Raw genomic sequence first — 19,147 nt, forward strand, 5'->3', positions numbered from 1 at the left:
CTGCTATTATACTATGCTCGTAAGGCAATTACGATGAACTGGAAACAATCGTCTCCCCCTTCTGTCAGATTCTGGAAAAACCTAGTAAATGCCAGTTTACCCCTTTATAAAGCCACCTACTCGGGCAGGGGTTGCCCACAAAAATTTGAAAAGGTATGGACCTGTTGGTTAGGTGATAATACCATGGCAACAGGTGCAGTAACCAATTCCTAGATTAACAATTTGTCTCTAGTCTGTTAGTATATTGACCCACCTATTCTCATGTTGCATTATCCTGTCATTATAAATTTGAGCACAGCTTCTCCTAAACTTAACCTCTCCCCATATTGGGGATATAGTATAAATCAGTTTGTTTATGTTATATGTTGTGCCCTGGTGCGGTCTGTTGCCGCATCAGAGCATCCGCCCCTGCGTGGGCAAGGTTTGACCCCTGCGTGGGCTAATTTTGTATATCAATGAAAAACTCAATAAAAAAGATTTTGCAAAAAAAAGAAAAGAAAAGGGAAGTTCAATACGAAGCGCGCCACCCTTTGGGCTCCTTCTGCTAATCTTGTGTTAGTAGAAGTTTGGTGAGAGACGATTCGCGCTTTTCAGCCTCATGCTTTTCAGATCGTCACTGGTCTTCAGTTTGTGCTTGTGGGTTTGTATCTGTTCTTCAGTGCATGTAGTCAGTTCGCATCTGGGTTTCAGTGCATACCATTGTTTTAATATTATAGTACGTATTTGTTTTCCAGTGCGTTCTTACCTGCTCGTTTCTGATTTTCAGCTCACTCTTCTCAGGCCTTTCTGTTTTTCAGTGCTTTCTGTTAGATCGTTGAAGCCATGTTGCGGTTACATACTCGTCGTAGAGTTTGTGCTGTGTGGGGGCTTGGTGTTGGGGTTCTTGCTTTGACCCAAGTCCAGTCCATGAACAGGGAGGGGAGGAGTTCATGGACCAAGAATTGGTTGCTCCAGCATGACCAATTCTGTCATATGCCTTTGTTGCAGGAGATCCAGGAGAATAATCCTGTTTTTCACCACCTGTTGGCTTTGCTTTCCCCTTATATTATGAAGCAGGACACCTGCATGCAGCAAGCCATCACTCCTGAGCAGAGGCTAGTCGCCACAATGCAGTACTTGGCGACAGAGAGAAGTCTGCAGGACCTCAAGTTCTCAACAGGTATCTCCCCCCAGGCTCTGGGGCTCATTATTCCAGAGACCTGTTCTGCCATAATTCAGGTCCTGCAGAAGGACTATATTAGGGTAAGCTTTCTCCTTTAACATCACATTCTATGTATTTAATGTTTGCTAATGTATTGTATTTCTTTCATCATTCCCTAATTACCATGATTGTAATATGCTGTGAATGTCCTCTTTGTCCTCATGCATGCTGGAAGCTTTTCAACTTCCTTTTTTGTCCTTCATGCATATTTGCCTTCACTAACCTCCCCAGCATGCTATCCTGGGCCGATACACACCTAGCCTAGTCACTTAACAATGTATTTTGTCAGCTCCATAGTAGTGCTTTACCCTAAACACCCCCTAAAATGTGTACAAATGTTATTGTTATCCTTAAATTCAGGCAGAGTGCCATATTTTTTTTTGGGTCCGAAACTCACCTCGAACCCCCCCTAAATTTTTTACAATGGGCCATCAGAGGGGGTGAGGAATCTGATAAGTGTACCTTATATTTTTGTCTTTAAATACTCCTTCAAATAAATGTTATACTGATGTTGGTCAAGAATGTTTGTGTCTAATCTGCTTGCAATGTTATGTGCAAAAGTAGTAATTTTATTTTTTCTGGTTTGACTCCACAGTTTCCTTCAACGCCACAGGAATGGCAGACTGTGGCCTCCCAGTTTGCTGAGCGTTGGGACTTTCCCAACTGCGGAGGGGCAATCGATGGAAAACATGTCCACATCATCCCACCACCCCACTTGGGGTCATACTATTTTAACTATAAGGGGTTTCATAGTATCGTGTTGATGGCGGTGGTGTTGGCGACATATGATTTTTTATATGTGGACGTGGAGAAGAATGGCCGGATGTCGGATGGTGCAGTCTTTGCCCAGACCGAGTTCAACCAACGTCTCCAGAGTGGTGGCTTGGGATTGTCACCTGCTAAAGAGAACGTGGAAGGACTCCCCTTTGTGTTTGTCGCAGATGAAGCATTTGGTCTGGGTGCACATCTGATTAGGCCATTCCCCCAGAGGACCCTCACCCCAAAGAAGAGGTCTTTTAATTACTGGCTGGCCAGAGCCAGAAGAGTGGTGGAGAATGCGTTTAATATAATGGCCAGACGGTTCCGCCTATTCCTTACAGCTATCAACATGGCGGAGTATAAACTGAATTACATAGTGCTAGCATGCTGTATTCTCCATAATTATTTAAGGAGAAATGCTCCAAATTATGTGGCCTCAGTTGGGCCTGAGGCCACAATTCAGGACATAAATACAATGACGGCCCTGGAAGCTGGCCATCCTGGCTTGCCCCCCCAAAGCCCCCGTGATGTGCGGCAAAAGTATCTGGACTATTTTACGGGTGGGGGGCCATTGCTATGCCAACAAATTTTTGATTCTTTTGGGAAAAAAAATTATTTTGATCTGAAATCATACTGAATTTGATTTACTGCTTGTGTTTCTTTTAGCTGTCTCCTAGGTTCTCCTAGTGCACTTGTAGTGCCAAGTGGATTTTGCCTTAATAAATAACCCCTATTGTCAACACTGTAAACACCAACTTAATACAAAAACTGGTATTGAGCATTGAAAGAAGAAGCCACACATTGTTGAGTATAAAAACTTTTACTCCGTGCACATTCACATGTGCGTAAAACATTTTCCCACCAAAAATACATCTTTGTTTAATTAAGTTTGACATTTTTAGTGTTATATTTTGCTTTAACAGGCATGTTTCAAACCATAACATACACAACTCTGGAACTTACAAAGTTCAACGTACAAAAACTGAAGACAATATCATACATGAGTATGTCAAAACTGTGTTGATCTTGCCTTCATCAGATGGGGTGATGTCACCCCTGTAAAAGCCACATTTTGAAGATGCGCAAAAATTGGAATTCAAAATGGGGATTTCCTTCCTGATCCCATGCCTAATGTCAACATGTGCTAGCCCCCATCATGGGGGATCAAAGGACGTGTTTTGGGGGTGCAACCCCTTCCACTCACCTACTTGAGTTGCGAGAAAGAGGTTGCACCCACAAAATGCGTACATTGATATCCCATGATGGCAGTTAGCACATGTTGACACACTGTGTGTGTCTTCAAAATTTGGCTTATAAAATGTATTAAAACTTTATGAAATTTTTGAAAAATTTCTAAAATGGTGTAATTTTGTTGTTATTTAGATTCTCCTTAATACATCAATCATGTTCAAAAAGAGAAAAAGGGGACACTCAACGTACAAAAAATATCAGGGCTGCGCACCCCATACGATGCATTGAAAAAAGACGAAAAAGACCCCCTAAGCGGGGCTTTAATGCAGCCAATGATAAAAAAATGATAAAAAAGAGTAATGTGATAATCAAGTTAATTTATTAATACAAAAAATTATTGCACAGGGTTGATGACCTCTGACATTGGAAGTCAAAACATGAACTGTGGTACAACAAATTGTTAAAAAGCCGGCAACAGTATACAATACAATATATCAAAAGCAACAAGATCAAATTTACTATTGATGTCCTGACGCGTTTCGACCCTGGGGGTCTTCTTCAGAGGACAGATGATTAACAGCTGTGGAAATGTAAACATATATCACAAGATTTTTAGAAAAACCAACAACATACAGCTCAGTGTGACGTTATCAGTCAAGAAGTGGTAAAAAATATGCATATGATAGTATACAATAGATACATGGCATTTATATTTGTACATGTTACATTTCTGTGTATTATATATTTACCAATTAAGTTGCTTCTGATGGTTGGCCGTGGTGTGGGAAAGTCAGCACCTCCCCCCCTCTCCTTCTCTCCGTCCCCCAGATGGTGAACTAACCCCCCAGGGGAAGCGAGCATCAAGTCACCGCACCTTGCAAGGGATCACACAGAAACTCCCCCTGAAAGAGGGGGAGGAGGGGGAATGCCCGTACTGCACCTGTGGTCAAGTAACAATAGTATTGGGTTGGAACCAGGAACGTAACAGGGATTTCTTATTCCCAAAGTAAAAGAGCAGGTATTTAGTTGATAGTAAAAAAACTAAATGTGCGTAAGGGTCTATAGACAGGTCCATAGATGTGCAGGAGGGAAAAAAAAAAAAAAAGGGGAAAAGGGAGGGGGGGAAGGGGGAAAGGAAGGAGTGAGGGGATGAGTGTGGGGCAGGGGAGGAAAGAGGGGGGAGCGGGAATGAAAGGGTCCTGTAAACAGGTATGGACCGTCCACTGCCAAAAAGGGGTATGTGGAGGAAATGCCAGTGATCAGACTAGGAAAAGGATGAAACAGTTTAAAAGTGAAAAAAGATCAGTCTAAATAGCTGAAGAGAAAAAGATTAGACTAGGGAAAAGTGAAAGAAGAAGGTGATGGGGGAGGAAGGCCAGGTATGTGATGTTATGGGAAGGTGACACAGCAAGGTGAACAGACAGATAGCTGAAGAAGAAAAAGATTAGTCTTGAGAAAAGTGAAGGAGAGAGGTGATGGGAGAAGGGGGAGACCAGGGATGTAATGATATGTGAAGGTGACACAGCAAGGTGGACGGACAAAAAAAGACCACAAAACAAGTGACAAGTAAAAAACCAAACGTGATGAGTGTGAGTGCAAAAGGAAAAAGTGTAGTGAGAGCAAACAGAATTACCTTAAATAGGAAGTAATGATGAAATAAGAATGCCAGCAACTCTGAAAAATTATGAGCACGATGGCATTATTAGAAGAAACGGTCAAAATAGCAGATAGAAGGTAAAAGGTAACCATCATATAAGACAGCAGGGAATCAGTGAAGCACAGCCTAAGTTACTCACCAATCAGCCTATATCAGTAGTGTGCAAGCGTTCGGCGGCATGTGGAGGTTGAAATTAATCTCCTCCGCCGCCCGATTCATTTATCTAGGTGCTGATTGGTATTCATTACTTGCAGGTGCCGACCTTAACCCACTCCTTAACCGACCCCCCAGCCAAAGGAAGGGGTGGCGCCTATGGGCGCCTGCAGTGTGACCCCCCCGGCGTTCCAGAGAAAGAATCCTTCCGGGAACACCTGACACCTCCGCAGCAACTGCTGGGCGCCGTGACGTCACGCGCATGCGCCGAGCGTTATGCGTACGTGAGCACGGCGCCCAGAGGGGATCCGGGACGCCGCTGGCAGGGAAGAGGAGAGCGTCCATCATGGGTGCTGCCACCCGGTGGACGCATCAAGGAGGTGCAGGGCCCTTGTGCGAACCCTCTTACCCTACCAGGAAGGCGAGTGTGACTGGAGCCCGCCCCCGGACCAGGGACACCGCCTAGCGTATCCTAGAACCATCTGAGCATCTTCCCACCAGGAGGACGGACAGATGGAAGGAGACTGTGGGAGAAAAGAGGAGAGAAAGGGGGAAGGGAGGACCATATACATGTCCCACGCCATAGACAACAACAGAGATCCACATTCAAACAAATAACAAAACATTCCTGCTGCCTTTAGAGCATGCACTGTGTACAAGTTGCCACTGCCAACAAGAATATATTATTATTACATAATTAATAATTGTTTTTTTCTAAAAATCTTGTGATATATGTTTACATTTCCACAGCTGTTAATCATCTGTCCTCTGAAGAAGACCCCCCAGGGTTGAAACGCGTCAGTACATCAATAGTTAAATTGATCTTGTTGCTTTGGATATATTGTATTGTATACTGTTGCCGGCTTTTTAACAATTTGTTGTACCACAGTTCATGTTTTGACTTCCAATGTCAGAGGTCATCAACCCTGTGCAATAATTTTTTGTATTAATAAATTAACTTGATAAATAATAATAATAATAAGTTAATAAATTAACTCTTTTTTATCATTTTTTATCATTGGGTACATCAATCATGTTCTAGATCCCGACTACACACCGTTATGTCCTGGATTAGCATTTGTGCACTTTCACTTGTGAAATGAGATTCTTCTTCCACAACATGCACATCACCTAAAAACAAAAAACACACCATGTATTATAAATATGCAGGCATACACCTATTACGTGAAGCTGTGGTCTCAGACACTCACCTGTTGTGGTCACTATTTCAATCACGTCATCCACCTCTCTTTCCTCCACATCCTCAGGTTGTGGTGTGCTGAGTTCCCCTTCTTTAGGAGGTGGGGAGTTCCTGGTGTCCTCAGACGTCCCAAGTCTTTTCTCCCCTGTGAGAATTAAACAAAAGGTATATGTAGCACACAGATATTTGAGGCCAGAAATAGGAATATGAAACATTGCTTGGAAGTATTGTACAATTGTCTGTTTTGGCAGAGTTCCAAGCTGAATACATGATTTTTTCCCTTACCAAAGCTGGAATACTTACCTTTTTTGAACAATATTCACACATGGAGACACCCCTAGTATCCCCTGGAGCACCTGTGTGGGACCCTAAAAAGTTTGTTCTGGTGTCCCACACTAGTGCTCCTGAGTCCAAATGTGTAAACAATCCCATCGTATTATTAGTGGGCGAAGGAACTATGTTTACTACGACCGATTACCATGATGCCAACGAGCCTGAAAGTTGCCATTTAAAACTGTACAACAGTAAAGAAAAGCACATGGAGCAGTAGGGATGGCCCAAACACTCCCCTGTTCGGTTCGCATCCAAAACATGCGAACAGACAAAAAATGTATTTGAACACGCAAACACCGTTAAAGTCTATGGGACACGAACTTGAAAAATCAAAAGTGTTAATTTTAAAGGTTAATATGCATGTTATTGTCATAAAAAGTGTTTGAGCACCTGGGTCCTGCCCCAGGGGACATGTATCAATGCAAAAAAAGAAGGGAGCAGTGATTTTAATAATGCTTAAAGTGAAACAATAAAAGTGAAATATTCCTTTAAATTTCATACCTGGGGGGTGTATAGTATGCCTGTAAAGTAGAACATGTTTCCCGTGTTTATAACAGTCCGAGAGCAAAATGACATTTCTAAAGGAAAAAAAATTCATTTAAAAGTACTAGCGCTAGTGCCAGCTATTAATGAATTGTCGGTCCCGACAATACACATAAAATCACTGCTCCCGAAAAAACGTCCGTTTTTAAAACTTTTTTTGCATTTATACATGTCCCCTGGGGCAGGACCCGGGTCCCCAAACACTTTTTATGACAATAACTTGCATATTAACCTTTAAAATTAGCACTTTAGATTTCTCCCATAGATTTTAAAGGGGTTCCGCTGCTTTTTGAATTTGCCACGAACACCCCAAATTGTTCGCAGTTCAGCGAATGGGCGAACAGCCAATGTTCGAGTCGAACTCATGTTCGGGTCGAACAGATAGCCCATCCCTGTGGAGCAGCATGCAAGTAATAATCATAATAGGAACACAGGACAAATACCGTATTTATCGACGTATAGCACACGCCGTCGTATAACACGCACCCCAAGTTTAGGAGGGAATTTTAAGGAAAAAAACTTTTTAAGGAAAAAAAACTTACATTTAAATCCCCATCAATGCAGCCTTATCAGTGTCCATCTGCAGCCTTGTAGTGTCATTTGCATCTTTGTAATGTCATCTGCAGCCTTGTAGTGTCATCTGCAGCCTTGTAGTGTCATTTGCAGCCTTTCCGTGTCAGTTGCAGCCTTGTAGTGTCATCTGCAGCCTTGTAGTGTTATTTGCGGCCTTTTAGTGTAATTTGCAGCCTTGTTATGTCATCTGCACCCTTGTAGTATCATTTGCAGCCTTGCCCAGTGACACAGCAGACTTGTCAGTGGCACTGCAGTTTTTAAATATGGCGCCGCCGAGAGACACAGAGCCGGTCCTGTGTCTCTCAGCTGCTCTCAGCTGCTTTCGGCTCCTCTCGTAGTCCTGTGGGCGGAGCTGAGTGCTGTACATATACATACATAGCCAAGTGTACTCGGCTAGGTTTGGCTAGCTCCGCTCACAGTCACGCCCAGTCCCTGTGTTATGTCCATCGGCGTATAACACGCACCCGTGATTTTCCCTTGATTTTAAGCGGAAAAAGTGCATGTTATACGCCGATAAATATGGTACTTACTTTTCAGAAGCACTTTCTTGATCCTTCTGTACTGATCCTGCTCCCTCAATTTCAGGTCTGACCAGCGTTTCCTCAATTGCTCCTTGGATCGTCGTACCCCAAATTCCTGTGCAGACTTCTCACAACTTTAGACATGATCTTGGCCTTTCTCACATTTGGGTTTAGGTAAGGTCCATACTTCTCATCATAGTCTGCCCTCTTCAAGATGTCCACCATCTCCACCATCTCTACAAAGGACATATTTGAGGCCTTATATCTCCTCCAGGATTGGGACATTTCTGGCTCTGGGCTTTCCTTGTCGTTACTGGAATTATGCACCTGCTGTGTCTCCGCCATATCCTCTCCCACTGCGCCAAAAGAGAAGGGGCAGGGAATATACTAGAAAAAACATCAGGCGGGGGGGTGAAGCAGGTGGAGTTTCACGCATGTGCAGTGTATTTAAAGCATAACATGTGCATTGGATGTACGATCTGTGAGTGGAGGAAGTGCCGATCGTGAGAACGAAGGTAACATTTTAACTTGGGGCATCAGTGGCCTATACTGCTTTTAGATTGATGCCTATATTGTGATAAGATTATGAAAGTTTAGCCTGACATTGGTATTTTTCTCTTGTTTTTTGTTTTGCAGAAATAATCAATCCATTCAAAAAGCCTGAGTTTATGAGCCAGTTTATCGATAGGTACAGGGAGCTGCCCAGTTTGTGGCAAGTCAAACACAATTTATATCATAACAGACCAGCTAGGAAGGCAGTGCTGGAGAAACTGCTGGAATTTGTGAAAACGGAGGTCCCCAATGCAGACAGCGATTTTTTGGACAGGAAAATTGGTAGCTTGAGGAGCACATACAAGAAGGAGCGTAATAAGGTCCTAGCATCCCAGAGGTCAGGAGCAGCAGCAGAGGACGTGTATGTACCCAGTCTGTGGTACTACAACAAAATGCGTTTTCTGGAAGACCAGACTAAAGTGAGGTCATCACTTTCCACACTTCCTTCCCCCCCAGCTGAGGGTTCCAAAGACCAACCTGGGCTTTCCATCCAGGAAGAAGTGGAGGAACCCAGCTTGAGGCAGGTATAGTATTTTTCTACATATTTCTTGTCCTAAAATGAATGATGTTAACTAGATGTTATTATTGATAAGAAATTAATGATTGAACAAAAAATGTTTTACATATCAATAGACAGTAGTGGCCAAAAATGATTGGGACAAGAATGAAAAATCCTAGGGTCAGAATAATAGTCTTAACTATTTATTAACATTCAATTTGCAAGTCACGAGCTGAAATTTGTGTGTGATTGATGAAGCAAAAAATAAAATATGTCCCTTTTTCATACACAGGAAGGCTTCAGCCAGGATGATGATGATGGGTCTGGAATGTGGCAACCAGGAGGTGGCCGGGCCCAGTGGACTGACCCAATCCCAGGTCCCTCCCCTCTGCCTTCCACTCAAAAGGCCCAGAAAGAGGAGAAACGTGGAGGAGGCAGCACTTGCCCTCATTTGGGATGCTCATGCGACCCTGAGAGATCCCCCCAGCGTTCAAGAGGGCTATGGCTGCACAGTAGCAGCAAAAATGCAGCAAATAGAGGAGGGCCAATGCCTCATCTGTGAAAACATAATTTTCCTGACCCTAAATAAGGGGTTGAGTGGCCAACTGACAGAAAATACACACCTTTCTGAGTTCGTCCATCCTCCTCCTCCACCTCCCCCTCCTTCACCTCCTCCACCTTCTGCCATAACTCAATGAACAAAGCCACAGCCTGGAAGGAAGCGTGCAAGTAAGACAAGAAAGTGATGGCCTGGGTTCAGTCTGGTCTGACAGAAGACACAGGCTGTGGTAGTACCACAGCCTGGGGACATATGTGTCATCTGCTGCTGTTCCTGATCTCTCGGAGTCCAGGAACAGATTGTGCTCCCTATTGTATGGACTCCTCAGGCTACCAATTTTCTTTTTCAAATAGTTGATATCTGTCCTGGGGTCCAAAGGCTTTGTAAATTTCTGCATTTTCTTCAGCGTTGCCTTCCCTCTTTCTTTTGTTATGACCCAGAATAAATGGTAATTTTGTTTTCAGCAAATATTTGCCTATGTGTTTTTATTAAAAAAGGACAGTTTGTTTGTGAGTAGGCAGGTACATTTTAAAAAATACAAGATAACAATGTTGTTGTAGTAACTTGACACACAAAAAAACAAAAAAATTATGGAGATCACTAGAAAATAATTTTAAAATAATCAAAAAAAAGGATATCTTGATTTAAAGAAAAAAAGAAAAAAAATCACTATAAAAAATAATTCTAAACATTATTATGGAGATCTGTCTTTAAAAACAAAAAATATTATTAAGGAGATTACAAGAAATAATAAAGAAATAAGATTGTCAGAACTCTGTGTGAATATCAGCAGCAAAACAACTTCATTCTTCTAGCATTAGAAAGAACAAAAGAATGCGCTGCATTAAAAGATCCAAAAATGTACAGCGTGACGAATGTGCTATCCCCATTACAAACGCTAGTTTTACCAGACCGAGTGCTTCCATCTCGTACTTGATTCTGAGCATGCGTGTTTTTTTGTGCGTCAGAATTGCATACAGACGAACGGCATTTTCGATAGGAACTTTTTCAGACGGAAAAATAGAGGATCTGCTCTCAATCTTTAGCTGGCGGGAATTCCACCAGCAAAAGTCCGATGGAGCATACACAGGGTCGGAATTTCCGACCAAAAGCTCACATCAGACTTTTGCTGGCGGAATTTCTGATCGTGTGTACGGGGCATAAAAGCTTAGTTTTCTCTATTCTGAAACACCACTCTGGAGTCCCTCAATTCTGCATATGTGATACCCCTGTGTTGTCTTCAATACTATGGATCAGATTAGTCCAGTCAGCAGGCAAAAAGCATGGTCAATTAACAGGCCAAGGTGTCAGTGAAATGGCTGCAGAAGAGCTGGAAATCTTGCCTGTAACAGAGACGGGCGCCATAATTACATAACTGCATGAATGTGCACTGGCAGATGAAAGGTGCATTTTCACCTTTAATTACTAGTTCTAATGATCATCTTATTATCCAATTACAATTACCTTTTAACTGCCGATTGCATTGTTTCATATCCAAATATATATCTCTAAGCATAGTGGACACAATGATTGACACAAGATAGGTTCCTCTACAATACACTGTTCTGCTTTTATTATCTTCGGCATGGTGTTAATTAGTGGTTAAAAGGTAGTCGTTACGACCAGTCCACCAATAAGGGGTACATAATCAAGTGACACATTTCCTTTTTAACATACAATCAACCAATCATAATCATTAAGTCTTTATCTAAGCAAACCCATCATGTCACATTATTATTATGTCACCTAGACATATTTAAATGAAGACATCTCATGACACATATGTAACTTCCTATGTCTGGTTTTGTTTTCAACACAAGACCCATTTTACACAACAATATATTTTTTACTTAATGAGCAAAATGATAACTTTTAAAGGTGCAGTTCGTATATTTGATTGTAAAACACAAGGGGGCTGTTTACATGACCCTTTCAGCAGACATTTGGCAAATCGGCATATATGCACATGCAATAGCGCGAATCAGCGTACACGCATGCGTAATGGTGCATGCATAATGTTACAGATGGGATCTCTTGCTGGCCTATAAAAGGCTACTGCTGTCTCCTCCAAATTGCTGGATTGTCATCAGCTTCCCTGTGCTCCTAAACCTCTGTGTCTATTTCTTGGATTTCCTGTTGTGACCCTGCTTGTTCCAGACCTGCTTGACCTCTTCTCCTGGCATTTCCCTTGGCTTGTTCTATTGACCTTCCTCCTGCTTGATCACCTGTGTATGACCCCGGCTTGCTCCATGGATTTTTCCTGCTTACTGGCTTGATCACCTGTGAATTATCAGGCTTGCCCTACGGACTTTGCTATCTATTACCGACTTGTTCACCTGTGTATGACCCTCATCCTGGCTTCTACTTCTTTGGGAGGGCATCGGGACTTAAAGTAAACATGTCCAAGTCAATAGCTGTGAATATCACTACCCCCCTCTCCCCCCCAATCTGGTGGAGAAGATGAAATCCCATTACCCTTTTGCATGGAGCTCCTCTGTAATTCCCTATCTGGGGGTCAACCTGGCTCCCAGTGTAGACTGACTATATATAGCTAACTATCCCTCATTGTATAAAAAACTGACAGAAGATTTGGAACGATGAGCTTGAGGTGATATCTCCTGGCTGGGCAGAGTCAACTCCATCAAAATGACCCTTCTACCCAGATTACTGTACGTCTTTCATTCATTACCCATACTGATTTTAAAGTCTCATTTAAATAAATTACAAACAAAAATTATACGCTTTGTTTGGGTGAACAGAGGACAGCGATGTTCAAAAAGTACACTTTTTAGACCACTTACGCAAGGAGGTGTCGCTCTTCCTAGCCTATGGAAATATTATCAGGCCGCATAACTGGCACAGATTTCTGTTGTGTACTCCCAAGGGGGCAAGCCAGATTGGGTTAATATGGAATGCCAGTCAGTACTGCAACACAATTTAGATTTTCTTCTATGCAGCCCTCCTAAAAGATCCCCGATCTTGGCTTCCACTCTTTCTCACTCCATGACCTTATGCAATACTGTCTATAAACTCCCCTCGGTAATATCGGACTTCAGAACTTTTTTAATATTTAATTTATTTTTAATAATCCCCATTTTCCCCCAGGACTTAATAAATTAGCTGTCAAGTGGTGGCTGAATTAGGGCCTATTTAGGATAGGGCACTTCCTCCCTAGGACCACTTACAGTTAACCATTGTATAAGTAGGCTGGAGACGCCTCCCTCTGAATAGTTCAGACTATCCCAAATTCAGCACTTTTTGCTCTCTATAGGGAAGTCCAAGTTGGGCCCCCCCCCCCGAGGTTCACCACTTACGAGTGGTGGTGTTCACAGATCCTGGATCAGAAAGGAGGAATTTCTATGATATACACCTCTTGCAGAAAATTCAGAGAAGCCTTCTTATGCAGTGGGATAGGAGCAGGTACTGGACAATACTTGGGATCTGGATAAATGGCGCTAAAGCATTCATAGATTTTTAATAGATCTTTAAAAGGAAACTCAAATTTTGTGTATCGGAAATTCCGATGGAAAATGTCCAATGGAGTCTACACATGGTCGGAATTTCCGACATCAAGCTCCCATCGAACATTTTCTGTTGGAAAATCCTATCGTGTGTACGGGGCATTAGACCTAGTGGAGATCCTCATCTAGGATCCTTCCCTCTTCCCCATAATCTCAGTGGCAATTGATGGGTCATGGACTGATTCGAACTTTGAGCTTCATCAATGGGTTCTGTTACCCTGACTATAAAAGTGACGGTAGATAAATAACATTACATCTCTTCACCCAAAGGGGACCTTGGTTATTCTTGTCCCTAATAGCATGTTGTTCTATAATATTGAATTTGAGCTGGAGGACTTACTTTCTGAATTTTGTATCTAATGTATTCAATTTGGACTACTGTTCCAGTTGTATTTCTCTATGTGAAAATGAATAAACAGATTGAAAGTAAAAAAAAAAAAAATACTAAATGCTTGTAATTAAAGTGATTGTAAAGTCTCATTTAAAAAAAAATTAAAAAAAATAACAAACATGTTATACTTACCTCCTCTGTTTAATGGTTTTGGACAGGGCAGCCCAGATCCTCCTCTTCTCAGGTCCCTCTTTGCTACTCCTGGCCCCTCCCTTCTGTCTAGTGCCCCCACAGCAAGCAGCTTGCTTTAGGAACAGCTGAGCCGAGTCACATCTCTGTGTAATCATTCAGACACGGAACTGCCGTTTGGCCCCGACCCTCTATCTCCTGATTGACTAACGGACTTTGATTGACAGCCGGGTGAGCCAATGGCACAGCTGTTGTGTGTCAGCCAATCAGGAGGGAGAATACTGGATGGCCGAACAGGGAGTATTAGGGGGTACTGGGGAGGCTGCTACATACAGAAGGCTTTTTATCTTAATGTGTAGAATACATTAAGATTAAAAAAAACTTCTGCCTTTACAACTCCTTTAATCCTTTACTTCAGTAGCCTGCAATATCTAGGCTTCTCATTCCACCTGCCATATGATGTAAAATGTTACTAACAGTAAAATCAGTCTGTATATGCAGTAAAGCATGCTTGTTATACACACTGTGGAACCTAAGGGGTTAATCCTCTACATTGTGTAAAAAGGCTGTTTGATCCTGTCTTCTCTGTTCCTTCCTTTCTACCACAGTCCCAAATCTTTCTGCTGATAGAACAGAGGCTAGGGGACAAACTGCACATGCTCAGTTTGGTGTGTATTGCTAGAGAGTTTTTTTTTTCTTTGGAGAGTGCATGTGATCAGCACAGGGCCAATCAGCACTATCCAGACAGAGGATCAAGGGTCCTGCAGCCTGATAGGGCAGTTGAAGGAGAATGAAAACTCCTCCTACAAGTTTAATCAGACACTGATAGTCACAAGACTGCTCTGACTGCTAATAAGAAAAGGTATTTAGCCATTTATTTACTAATATTATTGCATTTCCATGCTCTGTACTGTGGGAGACCAGATATAGTAAATGCAGGGTCCTGTGTTTAGTAACACTTTAAAGTGTATATAAACCCTAACATTACATTTCCTGTTTTATTTTCTCTGTTGGTCTGCTAAATATACCATGGAAAGCATTTTGTTATATCCGTTTAACAATTGCAGAAATATCCTACCAGAAAACCAGTGTTGTCCTGTGAACTCTGCAGCTGTATATCAAGAATTGTTATCAGCCCAACCAAGTTAACTAATGTGAACTACAGAGCACTCCACCCTAAGTTAAGGCAGTGAGGAGATGCTTCCTTTTCTAGGGTGCCAACGCTGATCCTCTATTGATACAGTACAGTGAGTGAAAGTTGCCTCCATTGGAAAGGAAGTATGTTACTGGCAGAAGTGAAATATAGTAAATATAAAGTAATATAGTAAAAACCTCCAAAAAAGAAAACTAATGCAACCATCACTTCTAAGAAGTTATACGCTGCAAAATATTACATTTACTTCTTAGATTTAGATAGCCTTTAACCTTACTGATTACACAAATATAAAAGTATAATGCACTTTGAGTTTTATTTATGTGAATTGTCAGATGCATACCAATTAAAATGTATTAAAAACTTTCTTAGAGCATACATCTGAAAGTTTTTGAAGAGATATTGAAAACTAATAGCAATAATGTGTTATTGTTTATTTTATTAGGTGTCACCAAACCACCCTAAACCTTGTCGTCCCTGTGACTGTGACCAAGTTGGATCTTTACATGGTGTTTGTGTCAAAGATAGGAAGGAAACTACAGAAGGTAATTTTTTTTAAATGTGCCTATGCATACAAACTTATGTGCATAACAGTGTTGCTGAATTAGTTACATGTGCTCAGTTGTTGACTTTTCATTTATTTCCCTATTTAAACAATATTAAACAATAGTACTTATGAATAATAAATGCAGCGCTAAACATATGATAATTATAAAACATTATACATAACTTGTATAAGGATAAGTTCACCTTTTGGAACATGTTACACATTCCACACATATTTAAGGTGAAACATGTAACATGTTCTTGCAGCTGCAGCCATTCCCCCTCACCCCCTCCTCCCTAGTGACAGCAGGCGCTGTCACTTTTTGAAATTAACGGGCCTGTGATGGGCTCCGCCCACCTGGCCACGTCATTCATTCACAGTCCTCCGTGAATGGGAAACTATAAGTCCTGATAGCCTTTGCGGTTGTTGGCTTGTAGTGCTCAATGAACTACCATGGCGCTGTTGAGCACTGTGGTAGTTTATTCATTCTTCCTGTCAGTGAATATCTGCTTGCCCATGTGAGGTACAAGCAAGCAGATACACTGACAGGTTTGCATGAGTCCTGCATGGTACCAGCAATCTGCAGATCACTGGTGCAATGCTTTACAGGCTCCCAAAACAAACAAAAAATAGTAAATGCTAATTTTTTTACCTGCAAAAAAATGTGCATTTATTATTTTTTGGTAAAAAGTAAACTTATCCTATAAATCAAAAACTCTACATAAATCAGTGACAAATCAACCAATATAAGTTCATCAAAAGTCCCAATAAAGATTATAGAAAATATTACAGAACCAAACTGCAAAGCAAAAGAAAGTCCCAATGTGATCCTCTGTGCAGAAAATTTCTATCTAAAAGGTGCCAATGGTGAATAAATAGCAAGGCTGCTTTCCAGATGAATTTGACACTCAAAACCTGAGCAAATAACACTTTTCAAACAATCATCACCATAGCCTCCTGTACTAGATATCCAGCATATGTCTCAAGCACTCACACATCAACCTTCCCAGCAAAATCTTCTCTAAGTATTTCAAACAAATTTTCCTCTCATTATTTAGTTTCAGCTCCGAAGCCGTGGCCTCAGTGCTGAATCTGTTCTTAGATCCCTTTGGGCCAATGGGCATCTAAGAATTATACTTTGTAGTACCTTATGCAAATGAGTTTATATCTTCTTTTTTTTGGCACAAGATGGCATGGAGAGCTGCTAGAACCTCTGGCCCAGTGTGTCTCCTGTTTCACAGTCATATCAACTGCAAAACAGCATGGCACTGTTTTGCCTGGTACAATGCATATTCTGTGGGGTGGTTTGGGGGTGTTTTTGGTTCTGAGAAGTTGGAAAATGAGGCCAGCGAGGTGGAGAGGACACAGGAGACTGTACTATTAACAAAATACAAGACACAGGGTGGCACCACCAGCTGTGGTGTACTCTGTCTTGCATCCTTTCTAGCTGCCAGAAAATTGATCCAATGTGCCATGTATGATATAAAATATAGACTATCCCTGCCCATGCTTACTGGACACAGAATGCCTTCTACATGCTGGTGGGAGGCAGGGATGGCCATCTGGGGAAAATAATGACTCTGGCCATGGGGTGATTTGAGTCCTTTTTTTTCTTTTGATTCAGTAGAGCAGCTGTAGAGACACCTCTCTGGTGGAGAAGGATGCTGTAGATTGTGGGGTGGGTATTATGGACTTAGGACAAGGTTCAATCCTTTGCTTGGCCCTACTCAACTTGGCCCCATGATTACCCTCTTACCTGTTTAAGCTGGTATATCCTAAGCCTCTGAAACACCTTCCCTCTGTGTCACTAAAGGCTGCCAATGCTTTGGCAAGTGTAGCAAGAGAATCTTTGGGGGGATATGAAAACTCAGAGAAACTAGGGGGGCGTGGCTTAGCAATGGCCGAGTAGAGACGTTCTCTGGAGGAGCTCCCGTCCTAATCCGACTTCCAACGGCCACCAGCTAACTTTCCATCTGCGTGAGCACGGCATGTTCACCCCTAATCAGTACAGGACCTGATCAACGACCAGAGGAAACAGAAATCAGACTTCTCAACTCACCATCCGCCGCTTTTTAAGAGCTCCACTGCGGCCTTCACCAGGCACTATCGTGGCTGCGCTACGTGACCCCCGCACGGAGTTATCCCCTGCCGTGACACGGACGACCGCACAGACACCTCCGCAGGCTACCGACCCTTTTACAGGGACACAGGCTATATTCCAAATAGATATGGAGGGCTCTAATCAAAGTCAGAGCAGCCTAGATGCTGATCTACGCACCATGCTCCAGGCCCTCCCCATGAGAGCAGATATTGAGACCCTGATCCAGCATATAGAAGAAGGGCATAATAGAGACATTCAGGAGATCAGAACAGAACTCCATACAGTGACTGACCGTGTAACCTCAGGGGAGACAGCGGTGGCTACATTGGAATCCTGGGTACAGGAGCATGCGAATGCCTCTCACACCAGGGAGACCCAGGAGATGCAGTTACACCTAGAGGAAATGGAAGATCGCAGCCCCCGCAACAACTTGCGGCTGCGAGGAATCCCTGAAGCCACGGGTCCAGAAGACCTGACGGAGACGGTTACGGCCATATTTCACAGGATTATGGGACCTAAATATGCTGACCCCTCCAGACCTTGTGATGTACTGTGTCGCCTGCATCGTTATGCACAGAAAGAGGTTATACTACGCAAGGCATGGGACTTAAGTGAACTTGACTTCAATGGGGCAAGCATACAGATCCTCCTGGACCTCTCTAGAGCTACGTTACAGTGACGTGCGATGCTGAAACCAGTCCTGGAGGTTGCGAGGAGACCGGGCTGCACATACCGCTGGGGATATCCCCTGGCGGTTACCTTTCGTACAGAGCAAGCTTCCTTCACCTTAAGAACACCGGCTGACCTGCCAGACCTCTTCACATTCCTTGGAGCGGAGCCAATCCCGGTGCCCAACTGGCTACTGAAGATCCAGCCTCCAGCGGGCTGCTCGGGCGCACCTACCAGCAGATTCGACCGGCCTTCCCGTGCTCGACGGTTTCGGAGTCGTTCCCGAGCTCAACCAACCGCTGGATCACGTGAGTCCTGAAGGTCCTTCCTGGAATCCCCCTTTTTTTTATAGGCTGTTTTTGACACTTCACTGTTGCTGTGTCCCCTTGGTCGGGCTTCCTCTGTGCCCCCCTTTCTCCCCCCTCCCCTCTGCCTTAGCCCATTGCCTCATGCCCGGGGTCTTTGGACTGGGGTTGACGCCCCCACCTCTCCATCTCCGGTGACTTTCCTGGGCCCTGGGGGGGAGCGGAGAGTCGAACTGTTATGCCCGCCCGCTAGCTCCTTTCATACGGCTGCACATGGGACTTGCTTGTGGCCGCTCCCCCGGACCCAGAACCATCCTACCTTCTGGCCTTGGCCCGTGTCCCAGAGAACCAAGGGTTGGACCATAATGCTTACAGTTACCCTGCACTTCTCCTGGGCGAGTTATACGGTGAGAGGCCCAAATTGAGGATCACCCTCCCCCGCCCGCTCGAGAGCCACAAATCTCAGATGCTAGGATCTGGTGCCCCCCTTTCCCTCTGATGCTGAAGTGCCACTGTTCATAAGCCTGTTAACTGGTTCAGTTAAACCCCAGGGACAACTTGGTAGTTATAACCTTCTCATGTAAGGCCT

At 43.1% G+C, this 19,147-nt stretch overlaps 1 protein-coding gene across 7 annotated transcripts in view; it reads left to right on the forward strand.

The window, feature by feature from the left end:
* The window catches only part of LAMA2 (laminin subunit alpha 2), a 1,513,089-nt gene that overhangs the window by 567,611 nt on the left and 926,331 nt on the right, over positions 1-19,147 (forward strand). For all 7 annotated transcript variants that reach the window (XM_073627245.1, XM_073627247.1, XM_073627249.1 and 4 more), the window contains exon 9: positions 15,382-15,481. In XM_073627245.1, the coding sequence (XP_073483346.1) occupies positions 15,382-15,481 (100 nt within the window). The remainder of the gene's footprint in view (positions 1-15,381; positions 15,482-19,147) is intronic.

Source organism: Aquarana catesbeiana, linkage group LG04 (genome assembly GCF_042186555.1).
Source record: "Aquarana catesbeiana isolate 2022-GZ linkage group LG04, ASM4218655v1, whole genome shotgun sequence".
Classification (NCBI taxonomy): Eukaryota; Metazoa; Chordata; class Amphibia; order Anura; family Ranidae; genus Aquarana; species Aquarana catesbeiana.